We start from the raw sequence: 19,625 nt of genomic DNA, 5'->3' as shown, positions 1-19,625 counted from the left end.
ATAGCTACTCTAGCAAAGGAAGAAATTCACTGTTTGCCAAGCATCCCATCAGATGGGTGACTTCACAGCCACTGGAAGAAATGTTTCTCATCTTCGAGTAGATGGAAACTCCAACACTGTGCAGTTGCTAAATCCACTTGTCACACCCCCTCCTTTTCTCTACTTCTAAGGTTGCCCTCTAAACTCTGAGGGTGGAAACACACACACACACAAACACATTTGGCTAAAGGTCAATTCACACAGTGGCAGTGACTTTCGTTTATATGCGTTTTCCTTCCCAGCTCTCTCAGTGGTGAGTCAGGCTAAGCAGGAGGCAGAGAGCTCGTCCTCCTCTGCATGGGCGCTTTTTCTTACTTGACTTTTAGTCCTGGGAGGAGTAGCGTAGTTGTGTGACACTAGGATAACCCAAGCGGGAAGAATTTGGACCAGTCTTATCCCTCACTGTGATCCTTCAATTCGCCTTCAGTTTCAATTTCTCCCAGTCGGTTTACTGCCGACAAAATTCTTTCACAATTAAGTGCTCACAGGACAACCCAACCAATCCAAACCTGCAGGCAATGCCAGACGTCCAGGGAACCCTGGCGCGGCTCGGGCCAGCCCTTACCCACGCGGAATCATTCCATTTATCGGCGACCAATCAGCCCGCCACACGCTCCCGCGTCAGCCAATCCGAGCAAGAGCACGTTGTTCCGGCCACCTCCTCCCAGCCCCCGGGAGCTCCAAGGTTCGGGTCAGGGGGCGGGGCTGGGGGGCTCGGCCCGCCTGGCCCTGAGGCGCTGGGTGCCTTCCAGTTGGCTGCGACCAGCGGTGACTTACGTGTTGGCTGCTGTCGCCTGCGCCTCGGAGGGCCGGGAAGCTGAGCGGTGCTGCTGAGAGCGGTGTGAGGTGCTCGGTAGCGCGCCATAGCTGCTTCCACGTCCTTACTTCACCTCAGGTAAAGGTAGGGAGAGCCACGGAGCCGCGGCAGGATTGGGGCGGCCTGTGGGGAGGGCGACTGTGGCGCCCGGGGCGTCCTGCCAGGTGCGTCTTCTGGACCTGCTCCAGACCGTGGAACTAGGGAGCCCGCGGTGGACGTTGGGGATGGCGGGCCCCGGCGTCTGGGCGGGAGTGGACCTCGCAGATGAAAGAGAAAATTGAGCCCCAGGGAGGGGAAGGGGCGAGCTGGAAGGATCCCAGGGCTTGCAAATCGCCCCTGCACGCCGCTCACCTATTTAAGTACTTGGAATCCATTAGGCCTCAGTGTCCTCAGCTGTTAAATGGGAGCGGAGCGGTGGTAATCTCGCCTGATTTGGGGCAGTTGTGTTTGCTGGAGGGCACCGCGCCTCCTGGTTCTTAGGAGGTGCACAGACAGCGCAGGGGCAGCCGCGTCCCACCAGGCTTCGCGGAGGTGATGCCAATGACAAGAGACAAAGTTTTCCCAGGGCTTCCAAGGTCCCTGCTAAATGTATTAACTCATATAATTTCTCACCAAATTAGTGTCATTGTTTACGCTAATTTGCACTTAAAGATTACCTTAGATTTTTGGGTTCAGCAGCCAGGACAAAATTTGACAAATTCATGGTGGGCCCAGGTTTTTTATATGAAGTCTCTTCCAGCCTGTGATCAGCTTCCACCGTTTTACAAGATAGAGCTTTAGGCTCTGAAGTCAGACGCCTTGGGTTGGAATTCTGGCTCCGTCACTTGTGAGCTATGTGATCTTGGACAAGTGACTCAACCCTCCTGTTGCTATTTTCCCTTTCTGTGAAACAGAGGCAATGATAGATGGACTCTTACTGTTGTGAGGATTACATAAAATAATGCAATGTAAAGCAGCCAGGACTGAGCATGTAGTAAGTGATCAGTAAATGTTAGCTATTGTTATATTTTAAAATCAAGTACAGAGCATTAGGTTTTTTTTTAAAATCAAGTATTAGAGCATTAGGGGTTTGAACAATAAGTTGGATCATTATTCACGTTGTAGAAATATACTTCCATGTTGCGTTTCTTTAAATAGTGAGCTCCTGCCAGAGCCAGTCTCAAAAAATGAGAAACTGCTGTACTTGTCTGAGTTGGAAAACTTAACAGTTCAACATTGATTGGAAATCAAGCATATGCTGCAATTTTTATGTTCATTAAAAAAATATAATTTAATTTACAAAGCTTTGGTTTGTACGACATTGGGGAAAGTCCATGGCATGTTAAACTGAAGCTGTTCCTGGAAGTGAAAACCATATTAATCACGTAATGCAAGGTTAGACCGTTCTGATACCTGCATTTCTTTAACAAGTGAATTCTGACTTAGTCATACTACAAAAGTCCAACAGATTTTTATGGCATTCACTTTATATTAGAGGTTAAATGTTTTATTATGTTCCATATTTAAAATAGAACCTATGCCATCTCACTGTGACAGATAGTTTAAAGTAATTGGAGTTGGATTGGTCAAGACTATGGTGCTGATAGATGGCCTCAAGAAAAGTTTTAACTTGAGACAGCTGCCATCCCTATGATGGCAGCCACTGTCACCACTAGTGATCGCTTCAAAAACATGGACATAGAAAACATGAACAAAAAGGTTAGTTTAAAGGAAGAACATGGAGGTGGACATTACTCAGCGTTTGGCCATGGGACTGACAAGAGTATTACATTCTGATAAGGTTAAGTGGTGCCTGTTCTCACTGACATGTAAATGTTAGAGTTGGATAATTTCTTGATATAAGGTTGAGGTAAGGGAATAAAAGGCTGAATTAGTAAAAGGAAGTTCAGAATGGTATTTAAAACATTTTCCTGACATTCTCCACAGTTGGAGATTACAGGAGGGCAAATTAGGTGTTTTCCTCTCAATTAATTTCAGTACCCTGTTATATTAGGAGAGAGAGCCAAGACCTTGATAACCCAATATTCTCCCCCTAGCCCTCTTGTTTCTAGAATATATTAATATTTTGAGAGATGCTCAATTATGCCTGTTTACACAGAGGTAGCAATTTTGATGGCAACCATTATTTCATTATGGACTTAATCTTGATGAAAATAATCCATGCAAGACTTAACTGCCTGGTTAAATACTTTGCTGGACATATTTAATCAGAGAGAGAGAACTTTCTGATTTTGTACTTCTTTCTTTTCCTTTCCTACCTCCCACTGCATCACTCTTAAAAAGACTATTAATAGAATTTTTTAATGTTTTAGTTTTTGTTGTTATTTCTGTAAAAGCTTAAGGGTAGAATAAGTCAACTTTGAGAGTAGAAAGTGGATTCCATCTGTTTCTGTAGTTCTAGGATCTGGTATATAATAGATGCTTGATAAATATTTAATAGTAGACCTCCTTGAGAAATTGTGTTTCATTATGGTAATGGAAGTTTTAGTTATTCAGAAGCTCTAGGACTTGTGTAAATGGGCATACTTTAGATATCTTGAGGCCTTCCATAAGTGAGAATAGTAGCTTATTGTCTATACATTTTTCCATTTTTTATTCACTGTGTTCTTACTGAATGCTAGACATAAGGAGAATAATATTGAAGAAGCCACATTTCCTGCCCCCCAAAGATTTTACAGTTAAATGGGAGAAGATAACAAGTGAGTAATTACAGTATAGAGTTGCTGTCAGAAAATATTGGAGGCAGAACTAACCCAGGTTCAGGGGAGTCCAAGAAAGATAAGTGGAAATGAAGTAATGAAAATATGCCACATTATAAAAGAACCTGTAAGCTATAGTAAGGAGATGGAACTTTATACTGATCAGTATGAATGAATGATTACTAAGCCAAGTACCTTAAAGTTGCAGATTCTCATCTCTTCTAGGTAGCTTTCTAGGTAACTTTCTGTGCGCTGGATTTGCCCAATGATAATGTTTGCTTATGATAATAATAACTTTCCATTTCACCTTTGATTTCTATCAAAACTTTTGAATACTCTTATCTGCCAACCACAGGAACCTAGCAGGTGACCTTTGGGTTTGAAGAATATATTTAATTATAGTAATCCCAGTAATAGATAAATTAAATCTCTTTTACAAGCCTTCTGCAAGAACTTCTGCTTGTTTATGGCATACTCTTGAATAAAGTCATTGTACTGGCTGTCAAGTTGACAGCCTCTTGAATGGAAATTGGGTACATTCTTGAATGAGAGACTTTTTGAATGAGCTCATCAACTTTTCATCCGTGGATTGGATCTATACTTATTATATATTTTGCATCACTTATATAGGTCCTAAAGGGTATATTGAATTTTCTTTGTGTACTTTCCCATGTTTCTACATAATTGTAGTATTTATAAATTTTAATGGCTTATATGCTCTAATTAGTGGTATTTAAATATTGGCTACAACCTTAATTTATTTCTGTCACTTTAATTTTTAGATCACTTAGTTCTGATCCCTGGCTAGACAACAGAATAATTAGTGAGACTATTTTAAAGGACCTACATTTCTGAGGCCCATTCCAGAACAAAGCCACTGAATCAGACTATTTGGCACTGGGCCCTAAAATGTAACACCTGAAAACAGCAACAACTAGTACAAAGTATAAAAAGGTGATTCTAATGCGTGCATCCGTAGTTGACAACTGCAGCCTTATTCCCATAGAGGGTGAGGCTTGAGCTTTCATTTAGATGTTTTCTTGACCTCCTTTCCAGCAATTTGATGGTTCTGTAATGGGCAACTTTACCCCTAAAACTCTTTTCTTCTTTAGCCTTTTACTGAAGATGGAAGGAGTAGAGATAGAATAGTGAAAAGTAGGAATTATCCTAAGAAATTGGTGCCCTGGCACCAAAAGAAGACAAAGACCAAGTAATTCTTGTTTTGAGGCAGTAACACATCAACAAAATAAGGGCCTGCTATGTGCCAGGCAGTGTTCTAGGTGGTGGAGATATAGCGATAAATAAGACAAGGACCTCTATGCTATTAGTTAGGAATGAGGTGGTCAAAGAGTAGAATCACACACCTATAAATAAGTTATTATATTGTTTGATAATGATAAGCACTATGAAGAAAATAAAGATGTTAATGGTAACTTCCAGAAGGCTTTATGAAGGATAGGAGGTTTAAACTGAAATTTACATTACATTGTTATCAGTGATGCTAAGATTTGGGATCTAGACCCCAAGTCACTGATAAGCTAGCCTGTTTGAGGGACAGAAAGAAAACCAGTAGGACTAGAACACTGTAGACAATGAGGTATGATGGTGTTAAAAGGAACCTATTCCTATTAAGGTCAATTCCAAGCCTTTTGACTTGAGAATTTGGGCTCAGTTGCCATTTTAATAGTAAATTGTTAAAATGAGGAAAACTGTGGCAAATTGAGGAAAGCCAGGGGAGGCAAGAGATTCCATTTAGGCTTGAAGCTTTAAGTAGGCTTCTGGATCTGGGATGTTTTGAGCTCATTGGAACAATGAGGACTGCAGGTAAATGTCTGAGAGTTAACAACATATATATAAGAGAGATACAATCCCTTCCCCCTCCTTCTGACTTCCCTTTTACTTTTGTATATGAGTGATTTTAATTGTAAAAAGTATGTAATTCTCACCTCTGGCTATGGGTTATTCATCTTGGGAGCAATTAGAAAAAAACTATGCCCAGGTCCTACTCTCAGAGATTGTGATTAGTTGATTTGGGGTGAGGGTAGCTATCTTTTATAGCTCTGGTAGGTTATTATATTGTGAAGCCAGATTTGAGACCCACTGGTCTATTGCCTCAAACTGTGGTGGTTGCTGATGCTAATCTTGGTCTCCATAACAGAGAGAAGTAATGGAAGGCCTGTCTGATGTTGCTTCTTTTGCGACTAAACTTAAAAACACTCTCATCCAGTACCATAGCATTGAAGAAGATAAGTGGCGAGTTGCTAAGAAAACGGTAAATTAGTTCAATTACTTACATTTGGGGTATATCTTCTATCTAATGAATTGGTTGATGACTTTTAAAATTAAATGGAACGATATGGACAAAGACCTTACTTTGGATGGATATGCAAGATAAATAATTGAGCTAATAAAGTTGATGGTCTAATGTCACACAAAGGAAGAAATATATCAGTAGTAATCCTATACTGCTTTCATTAGCTCTTTGGATATTAGACAGGAGAATAGGCTCATGGCAACTAGACCTAAAGAACAGCTTCTTAAGTCAGCAAATAAAATGTATCATTATCAATTTAAGAAAGTGTAGTACTTGATAGGTTGGAAGAATTTCATATATCAAAAAGCCTATGAAGGTAGCTACTTAGTATTCCTTTTTACTAATATGACTTGCCCAAACTATTACATGGGTGGGTTGAATGTTGCTAGAACCAATTCTGGAACCCAGGACACTTCTAGTTAAGTGCTCTAGCTATTCTGATATTCAGAATTACTTGGGAAATGATGAGGAAAAAACGTAGGGACCAATTCATGGTAACACTTTCATAATAAATGTGAATTGTTTAATTTTTTAAAAGTTATAAACAATTTCAGAATGAAGTAGTGTTCCTAGTGTTAGAGTATGAATGTATCAGTAATGATAAATAGATAAGATAGGACTAAGATAGTGCCATCATTGAATCTTACAATGTTTGGATCTCATTACATACTACTGAAAATATTTTTTGGAGGTCTGTAATTTAAGTGCAGTGTGAAGAACTTCAGAATACAGAAGCAATTCAAATACAAATCCTTTTATGGTGTAGATGACTTTTATGTATTCTGAAAATGTACTGAAGTTTGATTGTAATGCAGAGACAAATTCTCTAGATTTATAAAATTATCAGTTTTGTGTCTAGGGTTCCACCCATGTAATTATTACCATATAATGTTTTTATTTTTCTAGAAAGATGTAACTGTTTGGAGAAAACCCTCAGAAGAATTTAATGGATATCTGTGAGTACCTTTTTATAAATTTATGTAGCTCTTAAGACATTTCGAAACTTATATGCATTGTCACTAAGTAGTCATTGCTAGTAAGATTTAGCTTTTTAAGAGTTTTTTAACTTTTTTCTTTTTGAGACAGAGTCTCACTCTGTCACCCAGGCTGGAGTGCAGTGGCACGATCTCGGCTCACTGCAACCTCTGCCTCCTGGGTTCAAGCGATTCTCCTGCCTCAGCTTCCCAAGTAGTTGGGATTAAGGCACCTGCCACTGCACCTGGCTAATTTTTTTTTGTGGTTTTTAGTAGAGATGGGGTTTCACCATCTTGGCCAGGCTGACTTGAACTCCTGACCTCGTGATCCACCCACCTTGGCCTCCCAAAGTGCTTGAGCCACCATGCCTGGCGATTTTTTTTAACATTCTGGAAAGCAAATTGGGCTTATGAATTCAGAGCCTTAAAAATGTCCATGTCCTTTGTGGACTGAGTTGGTGGTGAGGAGGTCATAAATAATGATCTAAAATGGCTGCTAAAATCTGAATTTCTTAGCATTGTAAATATGACCCTTCTAAAATTCTACATTTACTCAGTGCTGTAGAACGTTTTATCCTAGGAACTTATCTTGAAGAATTTATCAGCAAGATAACAGTGATTTAAGTACTTGTTCTTCTATCACAGCATTATTTATAATATTAAAAATTATAAACCTGAATAATCAATAGTAGGAGACGATTCGGTATGAAATATCTGTGATAGAATATGATATAGCCTTTAAAAACCACATTTTTGAAGATTATTTAATAACATAAGAAAATAATATATTGTTTTTTAAAGCTTGTAGACACAATCGCCTTGCATACTTGGAGTAGAATGTCACATCCTTAAGACTCAGCCATTTTTCAAAATAAAACTGCTGGACCTTCTTAGTATATACAGGATGTTCTGAAGTATAATGTCAAAGATAGTATTTTCAGAAAGATGAATTTTATACTATTTATGGTGAGGACAGGGAAATTGGAGTTGGATTAAGCATTGTAAGCAAGTATGGAAGTTAATTCTTTAAATTAGTAATTCCCAGTGAGGGTTGAAAGTGTCAAATGTGCCAAGGGAAGCTTTATGCTTGGAGATCTGAAAAGACTCATGGAGAACTAATGTTTGAGCTAACACTTAAGGGAAGAATAAATATTTCTTAAGGAATGAAAGGGTTCTTGTTCTAGGCAGAAGGAATTGCATATCTACCACATAAACACATATGAGAAACACTGGTGATTTTTTTTTTCAGATTCTTAAAGGGATATATGATCAAAAGAGGTAGGACCTGATGTGTTGAGTTGGACACAGAGTGCTCTAACTGAGGCAGTAACATGGAAGTCAAAAAGGACAAATGAATGTGAAAGATTTATTGATAGCAATGGTGGTGGCAACGATAACCAACATTTATTGAGAGCCAAATATTTTTCTAAGTACTTTACATTTAGGAAATCCTGATAAAAACGTAGTGACTGATTCGTTCTGACTATGGAAAAATGGGGTTAAGAGAAGAAGAAGAGCCATTGTTGAATCTAAGATTTTCTAATTTGACTAGATTAATTTGTATTACCTCCAACTATCCCAAGTTAAAGAATACAAGATGGGAGAGCAGATTTATGGTGAGGGAGATAATACAAGTTTGGCTTGAGTTATTATAAAATGATTAAATAGCTTCAAATGCTAAAAAAAAAAAAAAAGTATTGATAGAGCTGAAGCTAATTTCTTATTTCATCTCCTTTCTTTCATCCCCAGAGGTAACTGCTGTCCTGAAGTTATGTGTATTGTTCCTGTTTCATACTTTGACCACATATTTATATATATATAAAAGCATTATTTGGTGTGTTTTTTATATTCATGTATATGTGTTTGTATGTACATATTTAATTTAGTAATTTGCCTTTTTTTAATTAAATATTATGTTTTCAGGATTTAGCCATATTGTTATATGTAAATCTATTATTTTCCCTCTATGTGAATATACCACAATGTTTTTATCTATGTTTGTAGCTTCACCTATTGATAGATTTTTAGGCTGTTGTCAATGTTTCTCTATAAAGTACAATGCTATAGTAAACCTCTTGGTATATATATCTTCGTGCACACATGTGTAATTTTCTTTGGGTCTTGGGGATGTATATCTTCCAACCTTACTAGATACTACCAACTTGCTCTCTAAAGTAGCAGTTTAAGGATTCTCATCCCCCTCCATTTACTACTTAACGAGTTTTTTTTTTTTTTTTTTTTTTTTTTTTTTTGAGACGGAGTCTCGCTCTGTCGCCCAGGCTGGAGTGCAGTGGCCGGATCTCAGCTCACTGCAAGCTCCACCTCCCGGGTTTACGCCATTCTCCTGCCTCAGCCTCCCGAGTAGCTGGGACTACAGGCGCCCGCCACCTCGCCGGGCTAGTTTTTTGTATTTTTTAGTAGAGACCGGGTTTCACTGTGTTCGCCAGGATGGTCTCGATCTCCTGACCTCGTGATCCGCCCGTCTCGGCCTCCCAAAGTGCTGGGATTACAGGCTTGAGCCACCGCGCCCAGCCTACGAGCTTTTAATCTCTGTCAGTCTGAGGGGTTTTAATCAGATTGTTCTTGTTAGTATTTACTTGATTACTAGTGAAGTTGAAATCTTTTGTATACTTCTTGACATTTCAGGTCAATCTTACCATCGGTCAATCCTTTGCCCATCGTTTCTTTGGATTTTCTTTTTCTCATTGGTTTATAGGAGTTATTCATATATCCTGCATAATCATTCCCTGTTTATATGTGTTACACTATCTTCTCCCAGTCTGTGGCTAGTTTTAAAAAATGACTTATTTTTTCTTGTGTGGTATGCGTGTTTTTAATTTTAGTTGATCTTTTGTATTATTTGTGTTTTTCTGTGTTTTACATATTCAAGAAATCCCCCTGTACTCTGAGGTCACAAAAGTGGTATCTTGTATATTTTTCTCAACATTTTAAAGTTTTTCATTTTATGTTTTTGTTGTTGTTGTCGTCGTTTTTATGAGACAGAGTCGCACTCTGTCACCAGGCTGGAGTGCAGTGGCTCAGTCTTGACTTACTGCAACCTCTGACTCCCTGGTTCAAGCTATTCTCCTGCCTCAGCCTCCCGAGTAGCTAGGACTACAGGCACGCGCCACCAGGCCCAGCTAATTTTTGTATTTTTAGTAGATGGTCTCGATCTCCTGACCTCGTGATCCGCCCACCTCGGCCTCCCAAAGTGCTGGGATTACAGGCATGAGCCACTGCACCTGGCCCATTTTACATGTTTTACACAGATATTTAATTTATCTGAAAATTATTATGAGTGGTGGAAATAGGAATCTAAGTTTTATTTTTTCCATAAGGATAACTATTGAATCTAGGCACACCATTTATGATTGCACATTTTTCCCGACTGATAAGTGATGCCACCTTTGAAATATGTCAAGTTCTGACATATTTATGAGTCAGTTCCTTGGTGTTCTGTTCTATTGGCCTATTTCTCTGTTCCTAATAAAAAGTTTTTAAAAGTCAGGGTAAAAATATTCATGTATTAATATGTCAGATGATAACTGAGGAAAGAATATAAAAATAAACGGAAAGCTTATGGCATTCTATAGACTGTTTTTGTCTATGCTATAGCATGAAGGAACTTTATTATTTTCATTATGACATATAGTGTAGCCTTCAGTTCTCTTACTAGATTTGAGGACAAAGGGTGCATGCTAATAAAAATAATTGGTAGAACATAACTTATCAGAAAAGTTATTGGAATTTATTCCCTTTAGAAAAAAAATAAAAACCTTTATTAATTTTTTTTTTTTTTTTTTGAGACGGAGTTTCGCTCTTGTTGCCCAGGCTGGAGTGCAGTGACGCAATCTCGGCTCACCACTTTTGCCTCCCAGGTTCAAGCGATTCTCCTGCTTAGCCTCCCAAGTAGCTGGGATTACTGGCATGAGCCACCATGCCTGGCTAATTTTGTATTTTTAGTAGAGACTCGGTTTTTCCATGTTGGTCAGGCTGGTCTCAAACTCCTGACCTCAGATGATCTGCCCGCCTTGCCCTCCCAAAGTGCTGGGATTACAGGTGTGAGCCACCATGCCTGGACCACCCTTAATTAATTAATTTTTATTTTATTTTTTTTGAGATGGAGTCTCACTCTGTCGCCTAGGCTGGAGTGCAGTGGCATGATCTTGGCTCACTGCAACCTCCACCTCCAGGGTTCAAGCGATTCTCCTGCCTCAGCCTCCCAAGTAGCTGGGACTACAGGTGCATGCCACCATGCCTGGCTACTTTTTGTAATTTTACTAGAGACAGAGTTTTGCCACGTTGGTCAGGCTGGTCTCAAACTCCTGACCTCAGGTGATCCACCTGCCTCAACCTCCCAGAATGCTGGGATTACAGACGTGAGCCACCCTACCCGGCCTAATTTTTATCCTTACTTTCAAAGTTAGCTGTCACTATAAGGGTATGCTGAAATTTTTTATTGTAACAGCAATTAACTTAAACTTTTTTTCTCCAGCTACAAAGCCCAAGGTGTTATAGATGACCTTGTCAATAGTATAATAGACCATATACGCCCAGGGCCGTGTCGTTTGGATTGGGACAGCTTGATGACTTCTTTGGATATTCTGGAGAACTTTGAAGAGGTATCTATTTAGAAGCATTACTTTAGACTGTGTGTATGCGCATGAGAGAGAGCGTGAGTGAGCCAGAGCATGTGAGCATGAGCATTTGTACACACTTATATTCATTGCTTTGAGAATAGCAGTCACAACAAAGATATCACAGGGGAGTCCCATGCTGCCTCTTAAAAAGTTTGTGTTTCCTCATACTAATTAATGAGTGTTAGACTGAGTTTGTTTTCCATGGTAGCTATACCCTTGCTGCTTAAAAGCATATTCAGCATCCTTAATTGTAAAACTTTAGTTAAGATTCTGAAAGCTAAAATTCTGAAAACACCACCATCATGTTTAGGTTTCTAGGTGAATATGTGCAGCTTTTCCATTAATACTAAGCCAACATCAATGACCAAAGATAAAAATGCCACCTTAAATATTCTAAAATTATGTAGCCAAAATGACCTGCTCTGTTTCTACTTTTATTAATTCATTGCTTAATGCTTGAATTTTTTAATTAAAATGTTTGATGTTGTAGTCAGAAGTATTTGTGGATTTGATCTTAAAACTGAAACAGTCTACATTCCCTAGTTCCATGTGGAATGTTACATAGAATAAAAGACAACTGCATTTGATTAGAAATTTGGATACTGGATAACTTGCACCTCTGTATTTTGATTATGTATCTTCTTCATGGCCATCCAACAGCAGTGTGATTTAGAATAGAGATATAGACCTGTCAGAATCAGTGTAAGAATTATTATAATTATGAAACATTTTAAATAAAAGTTTCTTTCCAGAGATAAGTTTATGATATATGAAGCTATGTGTGTTTCCTATAGTAATAACACGTGTCTTACCTCTTCTTTTTCAGAATTGCTGTGTGATGCGTTACACTACTGCTGGTCAGCTTTGGAATATAATTTCCCCAAGAGAATTTGTTGATTTCTCCTACACTGTGGGCTATAAAGAAGGGCTTTTATCTTGTGGTAATAATCTCAACATGTTATGCTTTTTTTCAGTATGGTTTAAATATTTGTGTTTTCTAGGCTAGATGTTTCTTTCCTTGTGAGATATATTTTCAACTCTAACTCTGTAATCGCTAACATTTTTTTTGCAAATGCTAAACTCTAGGGAGTAAAATAACAATATCAAAAGGGTTTTGAAATCTTTCTGATAAGTTTTTGTTCCCAGTTACACAGTATCCTCTAGGTCAGAGGTAGCAAATGTGGATCACATGACTGCCTCTAAGAAAGGATTCTAGAAATGGATTTTCTTCTAAGCCACTCTCAGAAAACAGTTTCTTGGTCATATACATAGAAAAACTAGATTTGGTATGTCTTAGAATATTCTTCCTTCCTTGAGCTGTGTTGTATTTTTCAAGATTAAAAATACTGCCATTGGAAGGCTCCTGTTTTCTAAAACCTACCTATAGGTAAATTAATATTATTTTGTATATAATATATACTTAAGTTAGCAGTTGTAAGTAAACATCTACTTGTTTATTCTTAAGTAACTAGTACCAAAGTATAATATGGTAGTCGCTGTGGGGAATAGTTGCAGTACCATGGATTCGATTATTGGCACCTCAAGGCCTGGGTACTACAGCCAGATTTGTAGCTTCCAAGGAGTACTAAGATGATATGATGTCATGTATTCTGAAGGGATTAAAAGTTTCCCCATTACCTATCTGTCAACCCCTTGTCAGAATCCTCCTTGGTAAGTCTCTTCTTCATTCTGCCATGGTCACTTTGGGATTTAATTTTCATCTGTATGGATAAGAATACATATTTAAAAAAGAATTCTGGTAATATTTTTAAATGAGAGTTTTATGTCAGTTATTGCTATTAATAGTGCTATTTTAAAAATTGTCTTATAGGAATAAGTCTTGACTGGGATGAAAAGAGACCAGAATTTGTTCGAGGATATAACCATCCCTGTGGTTGGTTTTGTGTTCCACTTAAGGACAACCCAAACCAGAGTCTTTTGACAGGATATATTCAGACAGATCTGCGTGGGATGATTCCTCAGTCTGCGGTAGATACAGCCATGGCAAGCACTTTAACCAACTTCTATGGTGATTTACGAAAAGCTTTATGATAGGCAAAATACATTCAAACTTGTAGTACTATGGATCAACTCTTTCTCTCAGCTACATGGCCTGTAAAAAATCATTGATTCCACTCTTCTGCATAGCCGGTAGAAAAATTTGAAATGTTTTTGGTTTACTGGTACAATGTTTGGTTTTATTCCTAAAGTAAATAGCTATCTAAGAGGGGGCATTTTCTTTTCTTTCTTTTTTCTTTTAATTTTGAGACAGGATCTCACTCTGTTGCCCATGCTGGAAGGCAGTGGTATGATCACAGCTCACTGCAGCTTTGATCTGATCACTCAAGGGGTTAAAGGGGTTATTCTACCTCGGCCTCCTGAATAGCTGGCAATACAGGTGCACGCCACCATGCATGGCTAATTTTTGTTTAATTTTTTGTAGAGATGTGGTCACACTATGTTGCCCAGGCTGGTCTTGAACTCCTGGCCTCAAGCGATTCCCCACCTCAGCCTCCCAAAGTGTTGGGATTGTAAGCGTGAGCCACTGTGCCTGGCCCCAATTTAAAATGTGGAATTTAATTGATGTCCAAGACTTATCTTGGACTCTTAAAAGTATCAGTCTGTAACTAGAACAAATACATTCTTAGATTTATCCAAGTGCCTAGATATCATTTTATAATGATTAGAATTGAGTATTGTGGGTCCCCTAATTCTGTGGGTGCCTTAAATGAGAATTTCTAAATGATTTTCACATTCTAAATGACTTTGGGTTTTGAACTCTCCATCTAGTTTTCTTCTAAAATGAGAACTTGAGGCAATTCAGGTGTCCAGGCAAATCTTTGTATATATTTATCTTTTTGTGTACTTGCACACATCTCGAAATCCATTTCAGTGTTTAATGTTAGTTGTTTATGTGTTAGCATTCCTGTGTCTACTGTTTTGTTGTTGTTAATATGGGTAAAGTGAGCCCTGAAATACATGCTAAACAAGACATGAAATGCACAAAGGTATATAGTGTTTCAAGTACATGACAGTTTGATCTGTGTTTTACTTTATTATATTTTCTTGAGTGTAAAGAAAGAATAAATCATAGTTCTTCATACCCATTTTGACAAAGTGGAACAGTGAAGCTGTTTTTTGCTTTTGTTTTTATTTTTTGCCACTGGCGATGATAGATTTCAAAAAACAAAAGGTGGCAGCAGCATAATGTTCATGGTGAATTATCTCATAGTATCTAGATTGGTCAAGATCTGACAGAAGGAATGCACAAAGGATTCTATATTCTTAATGGTTTATTAATTTACCAGTATCCTTTTCTAAATTGAAGGTACTTTTGAATTACTAGATTTCTGCTCCTTTTTTCTTTTTGTTCTGCAATAGTGAAAGAAAACTCAGTTTAGTTTCAGTTTCCATGGAAATTGGTAAATGTTAGTTTTGACTTCATCTATTTTTTTCATTTGTTTTTATTAGTATGGAGTAGGAAGTCTCATATTCTACTGTTCTATCTAGGATGGTGAAATTCCAAAGGTGCCTAACTTGAGTAAGGGATTTGTGACAAGATAGTATACATTACTATAAGGGCTATTATTTCCTGAACTGGATGTCCCTAAAAGCAAGTAACTGCCCACTATCTCTACTCTAGCGCTGTCTTTGTCCTTATCAACATATACCTCCAATAAATAATTACATAATTCACTGTTAAACATGGACCCACTCTAGGTAAAATTACCCTCATGGAAACATTTTCAATGTAAGAATGATGAATTTAAAAATTATGTTTGAATCACCTAAAATGTATGTGCAGCTTCTAGATGGCCCCTTAGATCTGCTGGACTCTAGCTGTATACTTTAAAAAAACAAAAACAGCTTTATTAATATTAATTTACATATTATATAATTTACCCATTTTAAGTATCTAATTCAGTGATTTTTAAAATACGTATGTAGAACTGTGCAGCCATCAACACAATCTGGATTTAGAACATTTCCATCATTCCAAAAGATTCCTTTTGTCTTTTTTGCAGACTCATACCTAACACAAATCTAAAGTTTATCACTGTTGCCAGGATAATGACAGCAGGTTTTGTTTGGTTTCATTTTGAAGAGTGGAGGTGTTCATGATTCTAAGCTCAGGAATCTTATGATCATGTATTAAATATGTTATCTCATACTATAATGATATAAAAGCTTAATGATGTGGGTTGGGATGGATATTAACATAAATAATTGAGTCTACTGCTTCTATAGCAATGCTGTAGGATAGAACAATAATGTAAGTGATATATTTAATTTAAAACTAGAAGCCATATTAAAACATTAAACAGCTGAAGTTAATTTTAATATTTTATTTAACTCAGTACATCCAAAATGTTATCATTTTAACATGCAATCGATATAAAGATTTACTATGATAGTTTGTATTGTTTCTTGTACTAATTTTTTGAAATCTGGTATGCATTTTACAAATTTGGGCAAGCCACATTTTAAGTGCTCATTAGCCACATGAGGCCAGTAGATACTGTGTTGAATGAATAGCACAGTCCTATAGCATATTTATTAATTTGTCTTGTAGTAAGATGAAATAGACAATAATATGGAATAATATCTTAAGTGGAAATATTTTCTAGTCTCTAGAGCCTTCATTGCTTGATAAATAGGACATCTAAACTTTAGCTATAAATCGGTTGTCAATGAAATAAAATTATTGCCAGAAAATATTTTCCTTTAAAGATAAGTAATTTTTGATATGGCAGTTGGTAAAATGAAAGAATATAATCTGCCTTCTTGTTAAATGGTTGACTGTTTTCTGTAGCTGATAGGTGGTATGTATTAGAAGCTTGTGTATGTAGGAAATATTTGGTATAATACTGTTTTCAGTACGTAGTAGCTATTTTTTAAGGAAATTAGTTTCATACAAGAAAAAGATTGTTATAAAAGTGATACTTTTGCATGAAATATTAGTTTGTGTTGATAACTCTTAGTTAACCCTTAAAGTTTAAACAGTACTCAGAAAAAATAATGAGAATCTAGTATTCTGTAGTTAACTAATCTATAATATAAATTGCTAAAGTACTAGGGAGCTTGTAAATGTTAAAAATCTCTTTATTTCAGTGTTCTTTCAGGTTGGATATATTTGAAATTGTAGATTTCTGTCTGTAAAATATCCCCTAGTTAATGGAATTTTTTTCCGTCCCCTCCCTTCCACCTCCTCTTCCTTTTTTAAACTAAGGGCATTTTATCAACAATCATGTTGAATTCAGTTAATATCTCAAGCTAAAAAACTATGTAATTGAAGTTGTATCTGGAGAAGATTGGGAAACATTGGCCAATTTAAGCCCTTAATTGTCTATTGAGCTTTTAGGTCTGAGTAATTGCCTTTCATACAGATAAAAGCTTTACCTCTTTTCTCAAGAGTGTACTACCATCCTTAGAATCACTTGTTTAAATCCAGTTTATTTTAATTAAATGGAACTGTAGTGATGCCCACCCTGTAGAGAAATCAACAGAACCAGAGAAGCTAAGGGACTTGATCAGGTTTCCCTTAGAACCTGTGTTGTATAATTGCCTGCCTGGTGTATCTTCCATGTGTTTCTTATTCAACTTCCAGAAGTAGAGAAGGTTGGGACTTGAGTGTAGAAGAAACATCAGAATAATTTCAAAAAACAGGAAGTTGGAACTGTAATTTTTAAATTATTGTATTGTTTTTACAGATTTTACATGTATAAATATTAAAATTCATCTCTTGCAGTTCAATAAAAGCTATAGTATAGATTTTATTTTTAAGAAGTTTATATAATTCTTTTGTGAACCAATATGTAAAACTAGAATATTTATTAAACTAATATGTATTAGTATCTATAAAATATGTATTTATTTTTAAATTGGTATAAAAATAAAAATTTGTAGACACTCTTAAAATTGGTCATTGGTATTATCTTTGTAATTTAACATTAAGTACTATTTAGTTTCATATGCCTGAATTTAAAGTATGTCATTTAACTTCCTGAATTCTTACAAAAGGAAAATATAAACCTGGAAAATCAAGTTAACAACACACATGCTGATCTCTCCTGCCAGTGTCTCATATAATATTAGCTATTATACAATACTGCTGAGTCTTTATTTGCTATTATGTATTCAGAACGAATAATGAATATATTCTGCCTTTGTAAATTATGGACAGGATTTATTGTACACATGTTGAAATAATTGTGTTACCTTGATTAGGAATTATGATATTTTGTTTGGAATTGAAAAAAACTAAAAAGTGATTACAAGGACACCCACTATCTATGTTATCTTATAAGGCAGCTAGGGATGCTGTGGGAAGTACGTCATAGAAAATATGACTATGAAGCAGGGAGTTATTTTCCTCATTTAATAAAACATCTGGTACTATGGTTTGAATATTTGTGTTCCCCTAAAATTCAGACGTTAAAATCCTAACCTCTGAGATAATGGTTCTAAAAGCTTTGAGAGTTGATTAGGTAACCCTAATGAATGTGATTAGTACCTTTATAGAAAAGGCCCAAGTATGATGCCTCTGTCCTGCCATATGAGGACACAGCAAGAAGGCACCCTCTATGAGGAAGCAGGCCCTCATAGACACCAAACCTGCAGGACTGTTATTGGACTTGTGCCAGAAATGTCAGAAATAAATTGTGATAAGCCACCCAGTTTATGGTATTTTATTACAGCAGCCTGAATGGTAGTGAGAGCACTGGACTAGGAGCTGGGCAACCCTGGTCTATTCCTTCCTCAGCCACTGTGACCTTAGGTAAGCCATTACCTCTCTTGGGCATAATAGCTCTCTTTAATAAACTGAGCTTATTGGATTAAATGATTACTAATATCCTCTTTTAACTCTAGTAATTTTATAATTTTACTCAACAAAAAATATGTGAGCACTCAGTATGAGTGCTATGCTCTGAAACTCAAAGTATAATTTGAGAGAATGGGAAAACACTCAAGGAGTGATTCAACTGCGTATTTCAGGTGTAAGAAAAATGTCCATGGTGTTTCTTGAATTGTGGTAACATTTGAAATCACAAAATGCAAAGTTTTGGTGGGTTCTTAGATGATTTATTATCATATTGTACATGCAAACTGCTTTACATTTCCCAGCAGCAAGGTATAGGCTTCTTTGGGCATGTTCTGACATGTCTGAATGAACTTACACAAAGTAACATTGGCCCTCAGGTCAAATTTCTACAATTAGTCTTCCAACACCCATTTTTTATAATGTCATGTACTCTTCAAGTTCCTGGAAAACACCCCCCAACCGCCCCCAAAATGTACATATTTAGTCACTGATTTGGGTTATCCAACCTGAATCCAAGAAGAAGCCACAGCTCTCACGTGGTCTGCCTCAGGCTTTGGGCAGTTGAGACAGCCCATGACTGTTGTGTCCTGTCTGTAGGAAGTAGAAACTCACTGGTCAGTCACCACCATTGAAGAACACTGTAGCTCTACAACAGTAAATGGGCATGATTTTGATGAATTCTCTACAAACATTTTCTGTATGTACATTTATGCCCAGGCCAAACTTAATATGTTTACCTAAAAATATTGTAATATATCTTTGTATTAAGTAGTCAATAGCACCATGTTGTCAGGTTTTAAAAATGAAGTGTTCACAGCTCCGTTTTCAGTGCTCTTCAATTAGAAGTTGGGAAGGTAGCCTATAATCTTGGTTATGCAAACTTAAAATATTTATACTTTGTCCTCCAAATCTTACATGCTCTTGTGTTTGGCTAAGGACTTGCAGCCTAAACTATTGGAGATTTAGGTTTCCTGTATGCAGTGCTGTTCCTTTAATCTAATCCTCTATGCTGCTATTGAGCTGCTTATATCCTTTTAGTCCAGAAAGATTTCAGCAACCCAGGAATAAAAATTTCTCCTTTAGGAAAGACTAGAAAACACATCCAGATAATGTCACATAAGCCTGAAAAGCCCAAGTAGGAAGTTTTCCTTTCTCAATGTCTGCTAACTTATGATTTCTGTAACCTCACAGTAATTCTACTTCTTAGCTTCTCTTCCATCATTCAAATGACAATCAATCTCTGTCCCTATCTTCCTTCATTTTATTTGTCTTCAGGAATAATGCCACCATTCACTAATCACAGGCATTATCTGAAATAA

General features: G+C 37.0%; 1 protein-coding gene across 7 annotated transcripts; it reads left to right on the top strand.

The window, feature by feature from the left end:
* Positions 1-723: 723 nt before the first annotated feature.
* On the top strand, positions 724-17,402 carry STARD4 (StAR related lipid transfer domain containing 4). 7 transcript variants are annotated; one of them, XM_025389044.1, is made up of 7 exons: positions 727-940; positions 5,714-5,827; positions 6,776-6,825; positions 8,093-8,121; positions 11,339-11,465; positions 12,310-12,424; positions 13,315-17,402. In XM_025389044.1, the coding sequence occupies exons 5-7, from the start codon at positions 11,430-11,432 to the stop codon at positions 13,533-13,535; spliced, it is 372 nt and encodes a 123-aa protein (XP_025244829.1). In that variant the 5' UTR covers positions 727-940; positions 5,714-5,827; positions 6,776-6,825; positions 8,093-8,121; positions 11,339-11,429; the 3' UTR covers positions 13,536-17,402. The 7 variants fall into 7 exon arrangements, with proteins under 7 accessions (XP_025244825.1, XP_025244829.1, XP_025244826.1 ...); XM_025389040.1 differs by lacking the exon at positions 8,093-8,121 and having other exon boundaries at positions 724-940; XM_025389041.1 differs by lacking the exon at positions 8,093-8,121 and having other exon boundaries at positions 727-934.
* The last annotated feature ends 2,223 nt before the right edge of the window (positions 17,403-19,625 follow it).

Source organism: Theropithecus gelada, chromosome 6, assembly GCF_003255815.1.
Source record: "Theropithecus gelada isolate Dixy chromosome 6, Tgel_1.0, whole genome shotgun sequence".
Taxonomy (NCBI): Eukaryota; Metazoa; Chordata; class Mammalia; order Primates; family Cercopithecidae; genus Theropithecus; species Theropithecus gelada.
Note: the sequence above shows the minus strand (reverse complement) of the source record. Positions and strands in the feature narration are given on the sequence as shown.

Excerpts from the sequence above, each read along its gene's own strand:
- STARD4 (XM_025389040.1), top strand. The coding sequence starts at position 5,723 with ATGGAAGGCCTGTCTGATGTTGCTTCTTTTGCGACTAAACTTAAAAAC. Across the intron at positions 6,826-11,338 it reads GAAGAATTTAATGGATATCT|CTACAAAGCCCAAGGTGTTA; the intron begins GTGAGTACCTTT and ends TTTTTTCTCCAG. Across the intron at positions 11,466-12,309 it reads TTCTGGAGAACTTTGAAGAG|AATTGCTGTGTGATGCGTTA; the intron begins GTATCTATTTAG and ends CTTCTTTTTCAG.